Source organism: Ovis canadensis, chromosome 23, assembly GCF_042477335.2.
Source record: "Ovis canadensis isolate MfBH-ARS-UI-01 breed Bighorn chromosome 23, ARS-UI_OviCan_v2, whole genome shotgun sequence".
NCBI classification, from domain to species: Eukaryota; Metazoa; Chordata; class Mammalia; order Artiodactyla; family Bovidae; genus Ovis; species Ovis canadensis.
Genome location: NC_091267.1, coordinates 74107206 through 74126822, shown reverse-complemented (window position 1 = coordinate 74126822; position 19617 = coordinate 74107206). Strand labels below are relative to the sequence as shown.

The 19617-nt window shown below is 42.9% G+C and overlaps 1 protein-coding gene across 8 annotated transcripts in view; it reads left to right on the top strand.

The window, feature by feature from the left end:
- Window positions 1-19617, top strand: part of PIGN (phosphatidylinositol glycan anchor biosynthesis class N) — a 103060-nt gene that overhangs the window by 31542 nt on the left and 51901 nt on the right. For all 8 annotated transcript variants that reach the window (XR_011252439.1, XM_069569118.1, XM_069569116.1 and 5 more), the window contains 6 exons: window positions 9728-9806; window positions 11164-11346; window positions 15358-15497; window positions 17587-17686; window positions 17791-17883; window positions 19481-19572. Coding sequence is in view for 7 of the 8 variants with exons in the window: in XM_069569118.1 (XP_069425219.1) it covers window positions 9728-9806; window positions 11164-11346; window positions 15358-15497; window positions 17587-17686; window positions 17791-17883; window positions 19481-19572 (687 nt within the window). In the remaining variant the exon portion in view is untranslated. The remainder of the gene's footprint in view (window positions 1-9727; window positions 9807-11163; window positions 11347-15357; window positions 15498-17586; window positions 17687-17790; window positions 17884-19480; window positions 19573-19617) is intronic.

Genomic DNA, 19617 nt, shown 5'->3' with positions numbered 1-19617 from the left:
CTGTCCATGGGATTCTCTAGGCAGGAATACTGCAGTGGGTTGCCATGTCCTCCTCCAGGAGATCTTCCCAACCCAGGGATCGAGCCCATGCCTCCTGTATCTCCCGCCTCAGCAGGCAGGGTCTTTCCCACCAGCACCACCTGGGAAGCCGATCTTACATAGCACTAGTGTGTGCTTGGTCGCTTCAGTCGTGTCCAACTCTGCAACCCGTGGACTTTAACCTGCCAGGCTCTTCTGTCCATGGGATTTCAGGCAAAAATACTGGAGTAGGTTGCCATTTCCTTCTCCATATAGCACGGGTGTTTAATCCTAAAGGAAATCAACCCTGAATACTCATTGGAAAGACTGGTGCTAAAACTGAAACTCCAGTACTTTGGCCACATGATGCGAAGAGCTGACTCATTGGAAAAGACCCTGATGCTTGGAAAGATCAGGTCAGGAGGGGAAGCGGACAGTACGAATGAGATGGTTGGATGGCATCACTGACTCAATGAACATGAATTTGAACAAACCCAGGAAGATAGTGAAGGACAGAGAAGCCTGGCGTATATAGTTCAAGGGGCTATAAAGAGTCAGACACGACTTAGTGACTGAACAACAAGAGCATAGCCCTGGTGTAATGTTCACAGACTAGAAGCTTATACCCTCTGGATCATGTAATATGAGTCAGTATGGCAGCTTGCTTCTGTGTGTGTGTGTGTGTGTGTAGGAGAGCAAATACAAAGCGAAATTAGGATTTTGCAAGTCAAAATTGATTATATAATATAATGATATATATAATAATGTTAGTGAAATATTATATTAATTATATATGTCAAAGGTAGAATTATCATTTGAAGAGTGTCCCTAGTTGTAAGGTCATCACATATGCTTATAAAGACTATAAGCCAAGTCTTTATCAATTAGAATTAGAGTTAGAATTCTAATCCTCCAATTAGAATGTATCCTATAGTATATCATATAGATATCATATGCATCTGTTTATTGATAACATAGTAGTATAGTCAGACCATAACAAAATAACTAAATAAATATTCTATCAATTCTTGGTATGAAGAAAATACACAGGACGTTGGAAATCACAGTTACCTTAGATCAGCAACCTTAGGAAGACTTATCAGGGTGATGCTCTTCTGCGGGAGGTTCAAGTGCATGTTGCCTGTCGTCTTCCCCTCGGCCCGGAAGCTGACCGTGACCTTTGCCCTGCTCTGAAGCTCAGCACCTGCCTGGCAGCCGCTGCTAGCTCTGTGTCAGCTGGGGGCCTGACAGAAGGGCTGATTCTCATCCTTTGGCTCACTCATCCTGCCTGCAGACTTGTCTGGCTGAAAAGCACCATTTGTCGAAAGCCTGCAGTATGACCAAAAAAGCCCAAGATAAAATAAAAAATTAACTTATGAGGAAATGGATAGTTGAAGGAATAGCAAAGGACTAAAAATATTAAAATCTTGAAATCCTCATAAGTATCTGAGAAGCTGTTTTATCCATAAGACAAAAAGTGGCGCAAACTTTACAAAAGGAGGAGTACAGGGTGCATTGTTTAAAAATGGGAAATGTGTCTAAAACCTCATGGGAAGATAAACTGTACAGGAATGAGCCAAAGGGGAGGCCAGTCCTCCAGATTAGAACAGCAAGTAGACCTCAACTGAAGTGAGATGGATTTTCAGTAATTTGTGGACTGATGAGGAGCTAGAGGAAACACTAGAAGTCATCATTTCTTCATCCCTCTTGCGGTGGAAACTTTAGGAAAAGGAAACATTTCAAACTGTACAAGAAAGCACGCTTGCAGTGTGCAGCAACCGAAGACGTGATGTGGTTTGGAACAGCTGAGGGAGACGGCTTGGTCCAAGCAGACATAGGAAGGGGTGCATTTCTGTGCTGGGAAGCTGAGAGTTGAGAATGATGGGGCAGAGATTGATTGGTTGTCATTATGCCCCTCGGTACTGTTTTTTATTATTAAAAATCACATCTGTGTGTGTGTGTGTGTGTGTGTGTGTGTAGGCGCTTTCAGTTCAGTCTGTCAGTCATGTCTGATTCTTTGTGACCCCATGGACTGCAGCGCGCCAGGCCTCCCTGTCCATCACCAACTCCCGGAGCTTGCTCAGACTCATGTCCATTGAGTCGGTGATGCCATCCAACCATTTCATCCTCTGTCTTCCCCTTCTCCTCCTGCCCTCAATCTTTCCCAGCATTGGGGTCTTTTCAAATGAGTCAGTTCTTTGCATCAGGCGGCCAAAGTATTGCAGTTTCAGCTTCAGGATCCGTTCTTCCAATGAATATTCAGGACTGATCTCCTTTAGGATGGACTGGTTGGATCTCCTTGCAGTCCAAGGGACTCTCAAGAGTCTTCTCCAACACCACAGTTCAAAAGCATCAACTCTTCGGTGCTCAGCTTTCTTTATAGTCCAACTCTCACATCCATACATGGCTACTGGAAAAACCATAGCTTTGACTAGATGGATGTTGGTTGGTAAAGTGATGTCTCTGCTTTTTAATATGCTGTCTAGATTTGTTGTAGCTTTTCTTCCAAGGAGCAAGTGTAATTTAATTTCATGACCGAAGTCACCATCTGCAGTGATTTTGGAGCCCCCCCAAAATAAAGTCTGTCACTGTTTCCATTGTTTCCCCATCTATTTGCCATGAAGTGATGGGACCAGATGCCATGATCTTAGTTTTCGGTATGTTGAGTTTTAAGCCAACTTTTTCACTTTCCTCTTTCCCTTTCATCAAGAGGCTCTTTAGTTCTTCCCTTTCTGCCATGAGGGTGGTGTCATCTGCATATCTGAGGTTATTGATATTTCTCCTGGTAATGTTGATTCCAGCTTGTGCTTCATCCAGCCTGGCATTTCTCATGCTGTGCTCTGCATATAAGTTAAATAAGCAGCATGACCCATATGTAACCTTGACGAACTCCTTTCCGGATGTGTAACTAGTCTGATGTTCCGCGTCCAGTTCCAACTGTTGCTTCTTGACCTGCATCCAGATTTCTCAGGAAGCAGATCAGCTAGCCTGGTGTTCCGTCTCTTTCAGAATTTTCTTTAGTCCTGTTCAGCTCTTTGCCGCCCTGTGGCCTGCAGCCCGCCAGGCTCCTCTGTCCATCGGGTTCTCCAGGCAAGAATACTGGAGTGGGTAGCCATTTCCTTCTCCAAAGGATCTTCCCAACCCAGGGACTGAGCCCGTGTCTCTTATGTCTTCCGCATTGACTGTTGGCTTCTTTACCACTAATGCCACCTGGGAAGCCCAAATATATAGTAATATGTATTAATATGTATAGCTTTTATAAAATATAGTTTAAAAAGAAATAAAAAATAGAAAATTCCCTGGTGGTACAGTGGTTGGGACCTAATGCTTTCACTGATGTGGGCCCAGGTTCCATCCCTGGTTGGGGAACTAAAAGTGTACAAGCTGTGCAATGCAGCAAAAAATAAATATAAAATAAAAATTTTAAATATTAAAATAATTTAAAAGACAGATATTTTAATCATTGGCATGACTCATAAAATCATGCAGTCTGTGGGCACAGATAAAAAAGAAATTTATTCTTTCATATAAATTTTAGAATCATCATGTTGAGTTATATATAAAATTCTTTAGTTATTTTAATATATTTAGGAAGCAGTTGGAGAGAATTGACATTTTTTACAGTATTGAATATTATTTATTTATATCTTCTGTTATATCCCTAAGTAAAATTTTATCATTCTTCACCCAATATACATTTCTCATTATTTTATTCCTAGATATTGTATTTCTAAATATTATGAGTAGTATCCTATTTTTCCTATCACACATGCTCGGTATACCAGGAAAAACAGTTATCATCATTTATCATTTGAGTACAATGGGTTCTTTAATTTTCTCTATTCCAATGAGTTTTTTTCATTTCTACACATCTCTTTCAGTCACCTTTTTATATTCACCTAATGTCAACATTGTCCGCTTTAAAACTACAGTATAATTATTGGCACATAGACATTATAAAAGATGAAAGTATACTATGGTTACATATTCTTTTTGTACAACAGAGCTTCCTTGGACTCCCTGCAATGTGGGAGACCCGGGTTCAGTCCCTGGATTGGGAAGATCCCCTGGAGAAGGAAATAGCAACCTACTCCAGCACTCTTGCCTGGAGAATTCCATGGATGGAGGAGCCTGATAGGCTACAGTCCATGGGGTCTCAAAGAGTCAGACAGACTGACTATCACTCACTCAGGTTCTTGTTACAAGTAATTGTTCAATGAAATCCTTCCTTCTTGAATAAGTACTGTATTTTTTTCTTCTTATAAATATATTGTTCACTCATTGGTGAGTGTGAGGAAATTTATCTCTGAGGTATTGAGAACTGAAAATTCAGTCTTGAGATTTTGCTCAGGTGATCAATTGCACCAGCATCACTAGGTTTTGGTTTACTGATGTCTCTTTACCATTCCCCCACTGTCTTATTTAGTCTTTTTTTAGCATGAATAATGTCATAGTTCTTAGGGTGATGGAATAGTAAATGTGTCATCAAGATACAGAAAAACAAGATTGCTAGAATCTTACATCTGAAACTTGTTAAAGGGTCCAGTGGGTCTATATGTTCCCTGGTGGCTGAGTGGTAAAGACTCTGCCTGCAGTGCAGGAGACCCGGGTTTGATCCCTGGGCAGGGAAGATCCGCTGGAGGAGGGAATAGCAACCTACTCCAGTCTTCTCTCATCTGGAGAATCCCATGGACAGAGGAGCCTGGAGGGCTGCAGTCCATAGGGTCGCACAGAGTCGGACATGACTGAAGCGACTAACCAGCATTTTATTCTGTTATTTAAAAGTAAGTAAATTTTATTTTTTGATACTTTAAAGACCTCCAAGGAAGAATAAAAATCATGGATAGAACTGCTCAAAAAAAAAACCCCTCAGAAGTAAAATTGGGTCTAATGGACCCTGAGGCTATGCCTAGAAGTGACCAGCAGGTGGGGCTGCATGACTAGAAAAAGTAGTTTGGCTGCCTGCGAAGGTGACTTAAAAGGGAGGAAAAACATACCCTATTTGAAAATTGTGTACTATAGAGGCCAGAGTAAAATTTTTTTAAAAAATGTTTTTTTTAATTGCATGAAATCAGAAAGGTCTCTTGAGAGAGAGTTTAGGAAACATGAAGGTGGGAGGAGACATTATGTTGCGCTGTGTGCGTTTGTCGCTTCCGTCTCTGCGACCCCACGGGCTGCAGCCCGCCAGGCTCCTCTGTCCATGGGATGCTGGAGGCGGTGGCCACGCCCACCTCCTGGGGGATCTTCCCACCCCAGGAATTGAACCCAGGTCTCTCTAAGTCTCCTGCATTGGCAGGTGGGTTATCCACCTGGGATAGTATATTAATATCTTGCCATTTGAAGCCAAAACATTGTTATATATTTTACTTAAAAATCACCATATAAATTCAGGGAGCTGAAATAAATGTTAACAAAACAGTTCAATGTGTTTTTCTACTAAAATGGTAAGATACCTTTTTTTTTTTACATTTCTTTCAGTCTGATACAAATTAAAGGTCCTCCCTTAGACCATTTTTTTTTTTTTTTTTTTGACCAGCAAAAGGAGTTTATCTTGGAATAGCAGAGAATTGCAATTTGGGACAAGCAGACACTGGTGAACCAGAGGCGCTCCTGTAGAGCGGAGGCGAGGGCGGGCGTAACTGGGAGGGAGGGCTCGCGGAGCGCTGCGGGCGCCTCCTTGGCTGTGGGGGCGGCAGCGCGCTCTCGCTGGGCCGGGAGGACACCTTTCTTTCTGCCCGGCTCGGCGAGCTGCGGCCAGTGATCGGGGCTTCCTTCACTTCAGATGCCATTCCCTTTAGTCATGTTCATGCTGCTCTCAGAAGCACCTCAGTTTAGTTGAAAAAAATTGTAAGGATCGTAAAGGACAGCTGTTCACCTTCGGGCATTTCAGTATCGAGGCTTCAGTCGCTCCTGTCCGCATTGCTCCTCGGCTGCTGCTGCGAAGTCGCTCAGGCGTGTCCGCCTCTGTGCGACCCCATGGACGGCAGCCCACCAGGCTCCCCCGTCCCCGGGATTCTCCAGGCAAGGACGCTGGAGTGGGGTGCTGTCGCCTGCTCCGTTCCCTAGTGTAGAGCCGGATGCTCAAAAGGTCACAGGCTCTGTGGGATGTTGGTTTGGTTCTGTGTGGTTTTCTTCTCCCGAGGCTCCCAACTCTTCAGTTCTTGGTGGTCTGCTAGCTCTCCAGCGCCTTTAAATTTACTTAAATAAATTTTATTTAAAGCACGCAATCGGAGGATAGTTACACAATACTGTTGGTTTCTGCCGTGCATCGGCATGAGTCAGCCGTAGCTGCACGGAGGTCCCCTTCCTGTGGAACCTTCCTCCCGCGTCCCCCCCCATCCCATCCCTCTAGGTTGTCACAGGGCCCCGGATTCGAGCTCTGGGCCTCAGACAGCCAGTGGGGACTGGCTGTCTAACTTCCACGCGGTATATACGTTGCCATCTGCTCTCTCCGCGGGCCCCACCCTCTTTTGTTTTGTCAGGCTTTCTGATTGTTGCTGGTGGGAGCATTGGCATGCCCAAGTTTTTCCATCAAGCTGTGGTTAAATGTTAATGTTTTAATTATTTTATTTACAAAATCTGGCTCGTCAAATATGAATGAAAAGTAATGCATCTTCACAATAAAAAACCACACAGGTGATAATGAAAAGTTCCCATGCCTGTGTTCATCCTTGGCAGTCTTTGCTCCTGTAGGCAGAGTTGCAGTTTCTCCTGTATCTGTGTAGCTGTATCTTGAGTACACATGTATGTCTGTGTACATATCCCTTTTGCTAGCATATTTCCAATTTTAATTATGAAACTGTTCACACTGAGAAGAATAAAGACTATAGTAAAAATCTTTGTACCTACAATCCAGGCTTTAGAAATGTCAACATTTTACCGTATTTCTTTAGATCTTCTTTCTCTTAAGAAATAAAATGGTGTAATATCATCGAATCCCCATTTTTAAAGTCTGTTCATTTTTTTTACAGTTCTCCTTTCCCTGTTCAGCTTGATTTTCAAGATCTACCTGTACTGAGGCGCACGGGCCCCTTCTTCGCTCCAGTGCATTCGTGGTGCCCCTTTGACTCCTTCTTGCCAACCCCCCATGTAGTTTGTTGTTATTTGTTTTGTCTTTTTTCCAGAATGTTAAAATATGGTCCCTTCATTCTGGACTTTCCATTTTTCATAAAGTTTCTTTATATTTAAAATACGTGATACTAAGACTATTCTGTGCCCTTCTCAACTTACAGAGAACTGAAAAAAAAAATACATGGGGGATAAGAGTCTTTAATGTCATAATGCCCCAGTGAGGTTTGTTTAGAGCATTTTAATGAACATTTTGATGTCCAGGAATTAGTTTCTGGACAAGCTTTTTTCCCTCTTTTTAGCAAATTGTGAGGTGCTTTTGGAATAGCAATGTATACGCTTCCGTTTTTCTTCCTTTTTAGGTTTGCAATATTTTGATAGCACTTTAATCAATTAAGATATATTGATTGATGTGCTTTGCACTTTCCTGAGCATTATTGATATTAATGAAAATAATTAATGGCCCGCATGGAGGTTAAAATTTAGTTGGAGAGAAATGAATTGGTGATTAGACCACACTAAAGTGCTAATGGTGTGCGGTGAGATTTGGAGTGGATCATAAAGGGTGATGCAGATTTTATTTTGGAAAGCAGAGACAAGAGGATCTTTATGAATAATAACTCAGACATGAATGCGAGATAGGTAACGACGAAAAGCTTAACCATTTTATAAAGCTGAGAGTTTATATTTGGGGTAATGGGAAATTAAATAGAAGAGAAGGAGATGGTCATCAGAAGTCCAGGAAGTTTAGAACTGATGAAGTAGACAATAAGATGCCCATCTCAATTTCAAGTACATTAGAAGATTTTAGGATGTGGAGTGGTTTAGAGCAAGGAGAAGGGAGATCGTCTTAGGAGGTTTCTATAGAACTTTGGAATTTCCTCTTAGATGTAGCCTTCAATGAGCGCCTGTGTCCTTTGGCCGAGTAATTCCATTTCAAAGACTTCTAGGAAGATATTCCAAACTGTGAGGTGTCTGAAAGACAGAGAACTGAACTGGATCATGGCAACATTTCGAAGGAACTCAGTTTTCGTCATGAACTCCTGCTTCCTGGTACCTTTTTCCTCCACGTCCCAGTGAGTCCAGGGGATCCCCTCCAGTCTGACACAGTGTTTAGGGGTAGTGTTAGTCCTTCAGTCGTGTCCGACTCTGCTACCCTACGGACTGTAGCCCCCAGGCTCTTCTGTCCACGGGTTCTCCAGGCAAGATTACTGGGGTGGGTTGCCATCCCCTTCTCCAGAGGATCTTCCCGACCCAGGGGTCGAACCCGGGCCTCCTGCACGGCAGGCAGCTTCGTTACCGTAGGAGCTACAGGGAAGTCCTGATGGAGTGTGCCGGTTCCCACGAGTGGGAGGACCTGGGACTCCTCGGAGTGGGCCCGGATTCTTCTTAGTCAGGGTCTCTACAGAACTCGAGGGAGCTCACAGATGAGTCTCTATGGGTCTTGAACTTTCTTAAAATCTTACATAAGAGTTTGAATTATGTTTATTTTGAAAACTCTGGAGTGAGTTTCAGATCCTGAAAGATGTCTGTGACCCACCCAAATTAATAACAATGCTTAAAGATGACTTTCTGAAACCAAGTAGAAAAAAGACAAGTGACTATATGTTGAGCTGTATGAAATTGTAAGAAAAATTTTTTAGTAGTTATTGACGTACAGAAACATCAGTGTCATATGATCTGACCCAATATATTCTTCAATAACGTTTTTACACTTTGATAATGTAAAGGTATGCACTTTAGGAATGTAGATTCTAGTTAAACAGTTTGTGTTCCAATTTCGTGTTAACTATACTTATTTAAAGATTACTTATGCAGTAAGGAGTATTGTTCCTGTGTCTTTAAGGTTTTTACTGTGGTAAAACAAGGGTAAGGAAGTGGTAGAAAGAGAAATGAAAGATAGGGAAACCAAAAAAGTATATGGTCTAATACCAAAATTGCAAATCGATTCCGATTTTTGACTGACTACTTGCTGGTTAAGCTCTGCCCGGCTCTCTTTGATAATGAAAACTGTCAGGCCCTGTCTGGCTCAGGGACAACCGAACCCAGGCCTCCTGCGTTGCAGGCAGATTCTTTACCAGCTGAGCCACAAGGGAAGCCCAAGAATTCTGGAGTGGGTAGCTCATCCCTTCTCTAGAAGGTCTTCCTGACCCAGGAATCGAGCTGGGGTCCCCTGCACTGCAGGTGGGTTCTTTCCCAGCTGAGCCACCGGGAAACCCCCAGGGACACAAGACAGGGTAATAAGTCCGTCCTGTCTGTCGCATCTGCCACGAGCGTGAGAGGGCTGAGTGTTGTAACGCTCATCACTCATTTGCTGTTTCACTAATTCTGTTGATCTAATCATACTTTTCTTTGTTAGCCAGAGCATTCCATTTCTTCCAGTGACGTATTGTGTGACTGTTTTCAGTGGAGTTTGGCAGTTGCAATTTTGAGTCAAGAAAACCAAATTTAACTATAAACTATTTCTTGGGAGAGTTCAGATAACCAACATACAGTTTGGCTCAGAGTTTGTTTCTTTCCCTTTTCTCAATTTTCACTATTCTATTCTTTTATTTTCAATCAAGCGAAAAAAAAAAAAGGCAAAAATATAATTGAAATGAGAAAACATTTTAAACCTAAGCCTTTTTATTTTCTTTTATAGGTCGCTATCTGATACTAAACAGGCCAACATTTTAAGAAAAGCAAGATACTATATAAAACAGAAGAAGTATGATGAAGCAGTAAGTACGCAGGCCTTGTGTGTATAAATAGCTGACCGTTCAGGTATGGAAAGGGGCAGATATGGTGGGAGCGCAATGAGCCAGCCAGGGAGCTGTCCTCACCCTGCGTGCAAGGGCTGAATTTCCGAAGCAGCTGCTTTGACCCCATGGATAGACTTCTCTAATTTCAGATAATGTTACAGGTGAGCTTTCTTAGGTTAGTGTTGTTGATGAACAGTTGCTGTTTTCTGTCGTGAGAAAGGATCTTCCAAGCTCCTGTCATCCTGCCTTTGCATACTATTTTAGAGCGTGGCACGTTTGTACATTTAGAATTAGCTTCACGCTACTATAAATTTACTAGTTTATTCTGAAGCTTTGACTTTTCCCAATCCCTGCCCCATTGTCTTTTCCATAAATTTTCCTCTTTGTTAAATGGTCGTATAAGTTTAAAGTAAAAGAGAATTCTATTTTCATTTCTAAAATTGCCTAAGTAGTATGATGGCCTTTCTAATGCTTATTTTTATTATAGTTTCACAATGGCAAGCTACACTCCTCTAAAATATTAAGCTGTTTTAATAATGTTTTATAACTGATTGGATTGGGAAGATCCCCTGGTGAAGGGAAAGGCTACCCACTCCAGTATTCTGCCCTGGAGAGTTCCATGGGGTCACAAAGAGTTGGACACGACTGAGTGACTTTCATTTTCACTTTATAGCTGATTTGGGTAATCTAATAAAAAGAAAGTAAAACATGTGAATATGAGCCTTTCTATCAGGGACATATAGAGCCATTTTAAAAAATGTATTTTTATTGTGTATTAGGGTGTAGCCGAGGAACGCTGTTGGGATGGTGTCAGGTGAACAGTGAGGCGACCCAGCCGCACATGTACATGGGCCCCTTCTCCCCCAGCCGCGCTTCCCGGCCAGGCGGCCGCGTGGCGCCGGGCGGAGCTTCCTGGGCCGTACCGGAGGCCCTTGCTGGTTGTCCATCTTAAGCACAGCAGTGTGTACGGTCCACCCAGGCTCCCTGACGGCCCCTCCCTCCTCCCCCAGCAACCGCACGCTCACCCTCTCAGTCTGTGAGTTAAAGAGACATTTCTCTCACGTCCTCTGAGGGTAATTTCCACAAAATGAGTCCTCTAAAGTCACTACACATCGCATTGATAGTTTGCACTTAAAAATATCCTTTCTTATCAAGATTTTAAAATTTCTTTTATTCGGGATTTTTTTCTTATTTACCCCTTGCAAGAAGATCCTTGACCAACCAGAATCTGTTTCTGCTGCACGGTCTGCAGCCACGTTGATTGTGAGGCCTCCCCTCCCCCTGACGCGCGGTCCCCTTCCTCTGTCCGCGTGGCCGTGTGTCCCGCTCTCCCCAGGTCTCGCTCTGTCGGGAGCTGATCGACCTCGCCCTGAGAGGCCTGGCCTACTACCACACCTACGACAGGCTCTTCCTGGCCTCCAACGTCGTCCTCGGCTTTGTGGGCTGGATCTCTTACGCGTCTCTGTTGATCATCAAGTCTCACTGCAACCTTACGAGAGGCGTTAGCACAAAGGCCAAGGTATGTTCAGAAAAACTGGATTCAGACGATGCTGCCAGACCAAAGGGCTGAGGAAGGAAATGGAGTCTGATCGACTGTAGGGCGCCCGCACAGGGCCCCCGTCGCTCTAAGCCAGCTCTGTCTTCCGCCTTTGTCGAGGTGCCTTTTCTCAGAAATCTCTATTTCTTTAGTGGGGAAAAGAGCATATCAGTAATAATAGTCCTGTAACAGAAGAGGGCTATAAAGACAGCTGTGCAGTTTACATTCACCTACGGCGTTAACTGTGTGGACTTTCTGTTTATTTTTATATTTATTTAGCGTGTTATAAGTATTCCATATCTTTCTACAGTATAGGTAATCAGAAAACAATTTCAGAGCGATATATTTAACTTCATCTGTTATTAAGTTTAGGAGCTGGAAAGAGATAAAATCACTTATTCAAAATGTTCCTTTTAAAACAATATATATATTTTTTGGAACTGTTCTTCCCTTTTTCATCTTTCCAAAATTCTTAAACATGAATTTCAAACTTCCTCTATATCCTCATTTTAAGAGTTAGCTCTCATTTATTGTACTTTCAACACCAGACAAAAAAACCCTGTTCTCTAGCAATACTTTATACAACTGAGAAAATATAACAGCACATATATGGCTCATATTAAAACACTTCACTCTCTTAAAGTTTATCTCTGTCACTCACCAGGGACAGTATGCCGCTTGCGTTTTCTTTACTTCACTCTCTAGTGATTATTACCTTGTCCAAATCCTCTAAAAAGTAATATATCCAGATGGTGTATTATTGATAAGAATAGCCGGTACACATTTCCAACAGTAAGTTTTTTCAACTTCATATTTTATTTTTCTATAATGGAAGGAAGAACAGTAGTGTTTATTCCATTTTTACAGTGCTTTAATGCATCTTAAATAATTTAACCCAAGTAATTTTCATTATTTGAATGTATGTGGAATGGGCTAAAATAAAAATAATTTCTTACATGACAGGAAAAGAGACAAAGATGTCTTAGTGAAGGCTATATCTAGGCACTCAGCTGGCTATTGGAAGCTCATTTTGCCCCTTTGAGCTTGTGACTGCTGAAGCAGGCTGTACAAAAAGGAGGAGACTGGAGCTGTTTAAGGGGCTTGCACAGGGCCGCTCAGCTAAGACGGGGAGGAATGGAGGTTTGAGTGCTGAGTAGTAATGCCACGTGCCTTTGCTGTCCACTCGAAACTATCACAGCGTTGTTAATTGTCTATTCCCCAATATAAAATAAACAGTATTTTAAAAATCGCCCCAAACTGACCACTACAGTTGAGTTCATTAGAAATATTCTGAACCCTTTGGTTCTGTTTGCAAAAGCATTCTGATTCTTCTTCAGTGAGAGTTTATAATTTAGTGACGTGACAGCATGTAAGCAGTTTGGGAGGAAGAATGCGTTGCCAGAAGCCGGAAGCACTGACGAAAGGGGGGCATGGAGAGCAGTTGGGGGTGAGGGGCTGCAGCCGCAGAGCCTGGCGCCTGCAGTTGGGGAGCGTGGAGGCCCCAGCAGCGCCCGGCACCCTGCCTCCTGGAATGGCTGCATGCCACCGAGAAGGGGGCTGGTCGACGGCTGGGAGGGGGAAAGAGTGGCTCGCAGCAAACACTGCCCTCCTCTCCAGACATGGGGGCAGGTGTGAGGCAAGCTAAGTGGTTTAGCCGGTGAGAGAGTGAAAGTGAGTCGGTGGCTTAGCCAAAGGGACAGCAAATAGAACAGAAGCGCTGAAATTACCTTTTGGTCTGACTCCAGTGATGCCTGGGAAAATCGAGAGCCAGAGGATGAGGTGGTCGGATGGCATCCCCGACTCAGTCTGAGCAAACTCTGGGAGTTAAACTCCGGGAGATGGTGAAGGGCAGGGAGCCTGGCGTGCTGCAGTCCATGGGGTCGCACGTGGGGACACGACTGAGCGACGGAACAACAACCTCCAGAGGCGATGTCGCGTCTGCCTGACAGCGTCCCTCAGACGATACAGATACAGGTTGTTTCTGATGTGTCTCCGTCACAGACAGGTCTGCAGCGAGCATTGTCTTCAGAGCTAATCTGCCACAGCTCCTCCAGATGAGCTCTGCATTGGACTTGCCTCTGTTCTCTGCTTGCTAGTTCAGACATCTTTTGCTTTAGAAGTAAATATCCTTATTTATCTTCATGCTTTCCTGTTCTCTCGTTACTTGGGGAAATCTCAAAAGGTTAACCCCTTAAACCAGCCCCGTGTTTCCATCTCTGTATAGATTGAATTCCTTCTTGGTCAGCACCTTGTCCAGAGCGTGGCATAGAGGTGTGACTTAAGAACTGTTGGCTGGAGGGGTAGCCTCAGTTAGGTGCTTTTTGGAGGATCTGGGAAGGCGCGGAGTTAATTGTGACGAGGGAGAAAGCGTCTCCCATTCCTGTATTTAAAGTTCTTTCCATTTTTACTTTAGCGGAACCCACTTCTCTTTGATTTGGTTTCCTACAAGTAGATTTCTGTTTGTGATGTCTGTTACTTTATGTATCAAAGGTTCGGATAATTATACGATACTGTGCTGACCCTGGAAGATCCCTCGAGGATCTTTTTACATACTTGTTTACATTTATTTTCTTATGATTTTACTCTTCTCAGAGTGATGTGAAACCAGTCTCAATCCCTACAGTGCTTGCCTGCCTTGGGCACCTTCCTCGTTAGAGGCCCTCCCTGTCCATCTCTGAGTTCTGCCCCTTCTCCTCCTGCCCCCTTGCTTGGGGTCCTCCATCCTGTCTGGCCTGCATCTCCGTTTCCAGGGCTAGTCACTGGGTAGGCTTCTCCACTGACTGCTGGGACTAATGCAGAGAAGGGGAGGAGGAGACAAGGAAAATAGAGGCAGTAATAGGAACCGTTACTTCTTAAGCAGTAGTAATATTCTGGGCATTTTGGTAAGCTCTTTTCATAACCTCATTAAAGCATGACTAGCCTTGATAAATAAATATGGATATTATTATTCCCATTTTATAGATGGGGTGAAATTAAGTCTCAGAATCTTAGTTTCTTTTGTTTTTTTTTTCCCTCCAGCTCAGGGTCATACAGTGAGCCATTGACAGAAGCAGGATTTGAATCCTGATCTGTGTAGCTCCAAGCTCTTGATCACAGTGCTATGCTTCACCTTCCTTTTTACAGCCCTGCTCTAGTTTATCCTTGCTTCCTTGCTCCCTTTCTGGTGACATTTTAGAGCAGAAGGGAGGAATTATAAAGGGGAGAAAAACACTTGCTTTTCCTCCCTAACCTCACCTGCTCCAGAAGATAATTCGTGATTCTCCCCTTATTCAGCTTGGGCAGCAAGGCAAGGGGAAACAGAAAGAGCAAACAAGGAGCAGAGGCAAGAGGGCGCCACCGGGCCGTGCAGTCCTGCTCCTCCCCCCCGCGCTGTTCTTAGCGCGGCTTCCGTCAGTCAGCGCGTCTTGTCCTCATCGCTGGCCTTACTGCCCCCGACGTGGGCCTCATTGCTCCCGGCCCAGAGCGCCCGCAGGCTCCCCATCCACGCGCCGCCACTGAGCGGCTGCCCTCCTGCTTGGCGGGCGGCGGGAGCGGAGATGCGCCCGAGCGATCCTCCTGTGGTTAACTGGTGGGAGAGTGGCGTGCGCGGCCGGTCAAGGTGAAGCTGGAACAGATAGAGGCGTTGTTCCCGATGGAGATGAAGTCCCACGTTTACTGTAGATCCAGTGGGCGTTTGTGCGCTAGGCAGTGAGCTTAGTCAACATCTATAAAATTGTTACTAAGGAGAACTATGCTCAGAGGTCCAGACACGTCATTTGACAGCAAACTGTAGCAACGTAGTCTTAAATGGAGACTTGCCTAACGGCTGCAGCCCCAGGCTTCCTGCTCTTATCCAGTGACAAGTTTCTTTTAAAACGCAGTTCTTAGATCGATCGTCTAGTTGTGGAATCACTGAAAGAAAGTAATGTATTTCCTTTACTTCAAAAATGTCTTTTAAGAATCTATCAGTGAGCATGAGTTTGGAGTATTTTCAATGTTCTCTTTGACTTTCAGAACCCAAGCCGTCTCCTGCCATACACTTTTGTAGCCATTGGCCTTTTCGTCGCGCTTCTACTGCTGATTCAAGCCTGTCCCTGGACTTACTACGTCTACTGTTTGTTGCCGTTGCCAATATGGTACGCGGTTCTCAGAGAGTGAGTAACACGTCTCGTGGTCTTGTTTTTCACTTCACTGACAGTTAAATCTGTAATTATAAGGCATTAAGTTAGCATAAGTAGATTTCTGTAGCATGTCATGAAAGAGACTTACAGTACTGTCAGATCTCCCAGCCCTCTGATTTCACGGATAATAGCATAAATGGTGCATATAACCATCCTCTTTTTTTTCCTTGGCTGCCCCTCACAGCTTGCAGGGTCTTCCTTTCTATGTCAGGAGTGGCTTACACTTTGAAATCTCATCATCCCAGTTTCCAGTGTATCTTTATCTTTCACGAGGCAGTTTGCATGCTGTTGTTCCAGACATTTTTGGCCCTTTTCCCAGCTATCATGTAAACCTAGATGAATGAAAGCTTGTAATTAAATTCAGTCTAGTAATGTGTACCTGTGAGAATTAGGGGAGATTATTCCCGTATGCTGTGGTTCCATCTTTAAGAACTTCCTCACAGGTTGAACTTGAAATGAACTCTTATCATCATAGAAAACATGAAGGCTGAGCTCTCATGCTCTTAAAACAAAATTGCTGTAACACTGGGCTGGTTCATGTTCACAGGCAGTGCGGATCGTGTTGGGGACTGTGTTACTCTCTGCATCTGCACCGGTCGTCTGGAATGTAAACTTAATCTTGGGCACCCTTTGGGCAAGCCAGACCCGGGAGTGGCGGTGCAGAATAAGGGTGCTGTCGGGGTTGGCAAGCACGCTCGAAAAGACACGGTGTATGTTTCTATTCTGATTTCTGCCAACTCCAGCTTTGATCCCCTCTTAATATCAAAATAAAAATTAATATTAAAATATTTTAAATGTTAACTTTTTCAAATACAAGGTGAAAAGACACTGACAAAAGAACAGACTGTTACTTTTCCATTTGAAAGGAGTATAGTTGCTGGATACACATATTTAAATCAGAATTTTTTCTAATGTCATTTTTTCTGATTTAAAGCTTCTTAGAATGAGAAGTTTTATCTAAAATTCTCTCCTAAATTATTAAGCACATGCATGCTTAAATTTTAAGGGACACTGTGATTTTGAAAATATGTTGTTTTCTGTATTTATCTTTTTGATAGATTAGATAAAATAAAACATGAAATTTCACTTTTCTTCTAGAAAAAAACTCAGTGACTTTATTGAATCATCACTGCTGAGAACAAAAGAAACATTCTCCTTTTGACTGGTGTTAGCTTTTCTTCCCTGCATGGTACTTTAATTGTTTTGATGACAATGTGTAACCATTGTTTTTAATTAGAAAAAGGTTATAAACCAAATCATACTGACAGTTTATAATTTCCTACTTAAGAATGCACTACAAATGCTAAAGAAATTTTTCTTGTGATAAAATGTAAAACGTACTCAAGTATGTAATGCATTTTAAATGGTTGTGAAGTCACATTTAATTATAATTAGTGTACGATTAGTGACATCTTAAATTGAGTTTGGAAAAGGTTATTTCGCCCAATGAAAAAGTGCAATTAAGATTTTCTCTACCTAGATTAAGTTGAAGACAGTTGAGATTTCAATATAAAATTAATTTTAGTGAATTTTTAAAATGTTCTCAGTTTTTATTCATTTGGGTTCATTTATTTTATTTCTGATGTTGTGTCTGTAATTGCATGTGCCCATGTTTAAACTCTAGAGAAGGAAATGGCAACCCACTCCAGTATTCCTGCCTGGGAAATCATGGACAGGGGAGCCTGACAGGCTACAGTCCATGGGGTCGCAGAAAGTTGGACACAACTTAGCGACTAAACAACAAAATGTTTAAACTCAGATCAAGTAAGACTCATTTATTGTCATTAATGTTTATAAAAAACCAAGCAAATTATTGTGATCCTTATCAAGTTAATTCAGAAGTTACATTTTTCCTAATATATTTCCAGATTTCAAAAAAGGTGTAGGTAAGTTAAGGCATTGAAACAAATCTTAGAAATTATCTTAGTTTTTAAAAGATCTATGAATCAAAAACTTCCTGATTTCTGTGCACAAGATTTTAATGTTTTGCCATGTGAGAACTAACTTTTTATACTCAACACAGGTTATAAATAATCTTTTTATAAATAATCCTGTTACACAGAATCCCAGTTATTCAAGGCTTTGTCACCGTACTGTTGACCTTCCGTCCGTGGTGCTTCCTTGGATACCTCTTGCTCTTTATCCTGGGAGTTGAAGTATTGGTAAGTGATTTGCCTCTTACCCGGTTTCGGGTCTCTTTCATACACGTGCGTATCGCGTTCGCAGTGACCTCCTTTCCCCTGTCTTCTCTGCATTGCATTCTCAGGTGCTCAGTTTTTTCTACCGCTACATGCTCACAGCTGGACTCGTCGCATTCGCCGCTTGGCCGTTGATCACTCCGCTGTGGACTCGAGCAAAGGTATAAGTACTACTCACTTCAACTCTGGGCGGATTCATAGTGACTTTTTCGTTTATGTGTTTTAACTCTGGGAATTGTCCTTTTTTTAAGAGACGCAGAGAATGTGTCCTTACATAAAGATCCTGATCCTTTTGACAGGAGGACTGAGGTTGACTTAAAGGTGTCAGTGATTCGTGTAGATTTTCATATCAAAGTGAACTCCTCTTCTGGTGATTGAAATACTCAAGAAGTGCAGCTGATACATCCTTCTCTGAAAGGGTTCCTAGGTTCCTTTAGCCTCAAATGTCTATGCCACCGAGGAGCTGCCCAGAGCAGAGCGCTGGCAGGAGGGGCCACGTTCTGGGCTCAGATCCGAGGGGTCACCTCCCCTGGTCCAGGGCCCCATCGTGCTTTCTCTGGAGAAGTATGTGTTCATGATAGATGATTTTAAAATAGAATTACTCCTGATTTTTGTTTTTTGTTGTTGTTGTTGTTTGTTTTGTGTATGGTTTGCAGAGCTTATTTTTTATGCGTTGCATGTATCCCTGAAGACAAATTAGAATATGCAAATAAGCAAAGATTTAGGGAAAAAAACACCCACAATCCCATCACCCAGACATTGCATGTTGTTAACCCTTCTGGATTTTTTTCCTATACATTCATTCTTAAAGAGGAAGAAAGGAATCATCCTATACTTCGTATTTCACAACTTTTTTTTTTTTACTGAATTATTATTGTAATTACTCCTGATTTTCTGCCTTTAACTACATAGGTAATTACAATGTGCTACAAAAAATATTCTCCTGTTTCCACTTTGATGCTTTTTGGTGGAGGTAGCACGAGGATAGACATTTCTTCTTTCTGTTCTATGAGAACCTACAAGATGTTCCAGTTAGTGGAATTAATTTTTCTGTCTTAATCTAACTACAAAAATGGTTTTACTTTTATCCCTCCTGGGCACAATCATTTAATAGTAGGCTAGCTCTCTCGAAGCCGTCACCAGCGTATGTTGGGCCATAAATTGAATGAGGCTTCCCAGTTGGTAGCGAATCCGCCCGCCAGTGCAGGGGCCCCAGGAGACGTGAGTTTGATCCCTGGGTCAGGAAGATCCCCTGGAGGAGGAAAGGGCAACCCACTCCAGTATTCTTTGTTGGGATAATCCCATGGACGGAGGAGCCTGGCGGGCTATAGTGTGGGGTCCCAGAGAGTCAGACACGACCGAGCATGCACAAAGGACTGAATGAAGGGCTTGCTTAGAAAGAGTTCAAGGCCAGGTTTAAGTCCTGGCTCTTTGATTTACTAGTCTTAGATCTGGTGCTACACGCTTCGACGTCTCTGAGCTCAGTACCATGATCTGAAATGCTGTGAATAATATAGCCTACCTCTTGAGATTATTGTGAGAATTAAAGGAGATAATACCTAAATCATACTTAACAGAGTGCCTCCAATGTAACAGATCCTTCACAGATAGCAGCTGTATTACTTTCAGAGTAAACAAATGTAAGGCTTTGAATTTTCCTTTTAGTTTCACTAACTGTGTAGTCTGTGTAGTCTGCGAAACGATGAGGACGGCTGCTTGCGCCGCAGTGCCTAAAGGTGACTTTCCTCTTTCTTCTAGCGCACCTCGCTGAGTTGGATTCTCTTCTGTTTCCTGCTGGCCGTGTTCCCGCTTTTGCCTGTCGTAGGACGAGAGCCAGACATCTTCCTAGTGTATGGACACTACTTTACCTTACTTTCGTTTGAATACAGTTGTTT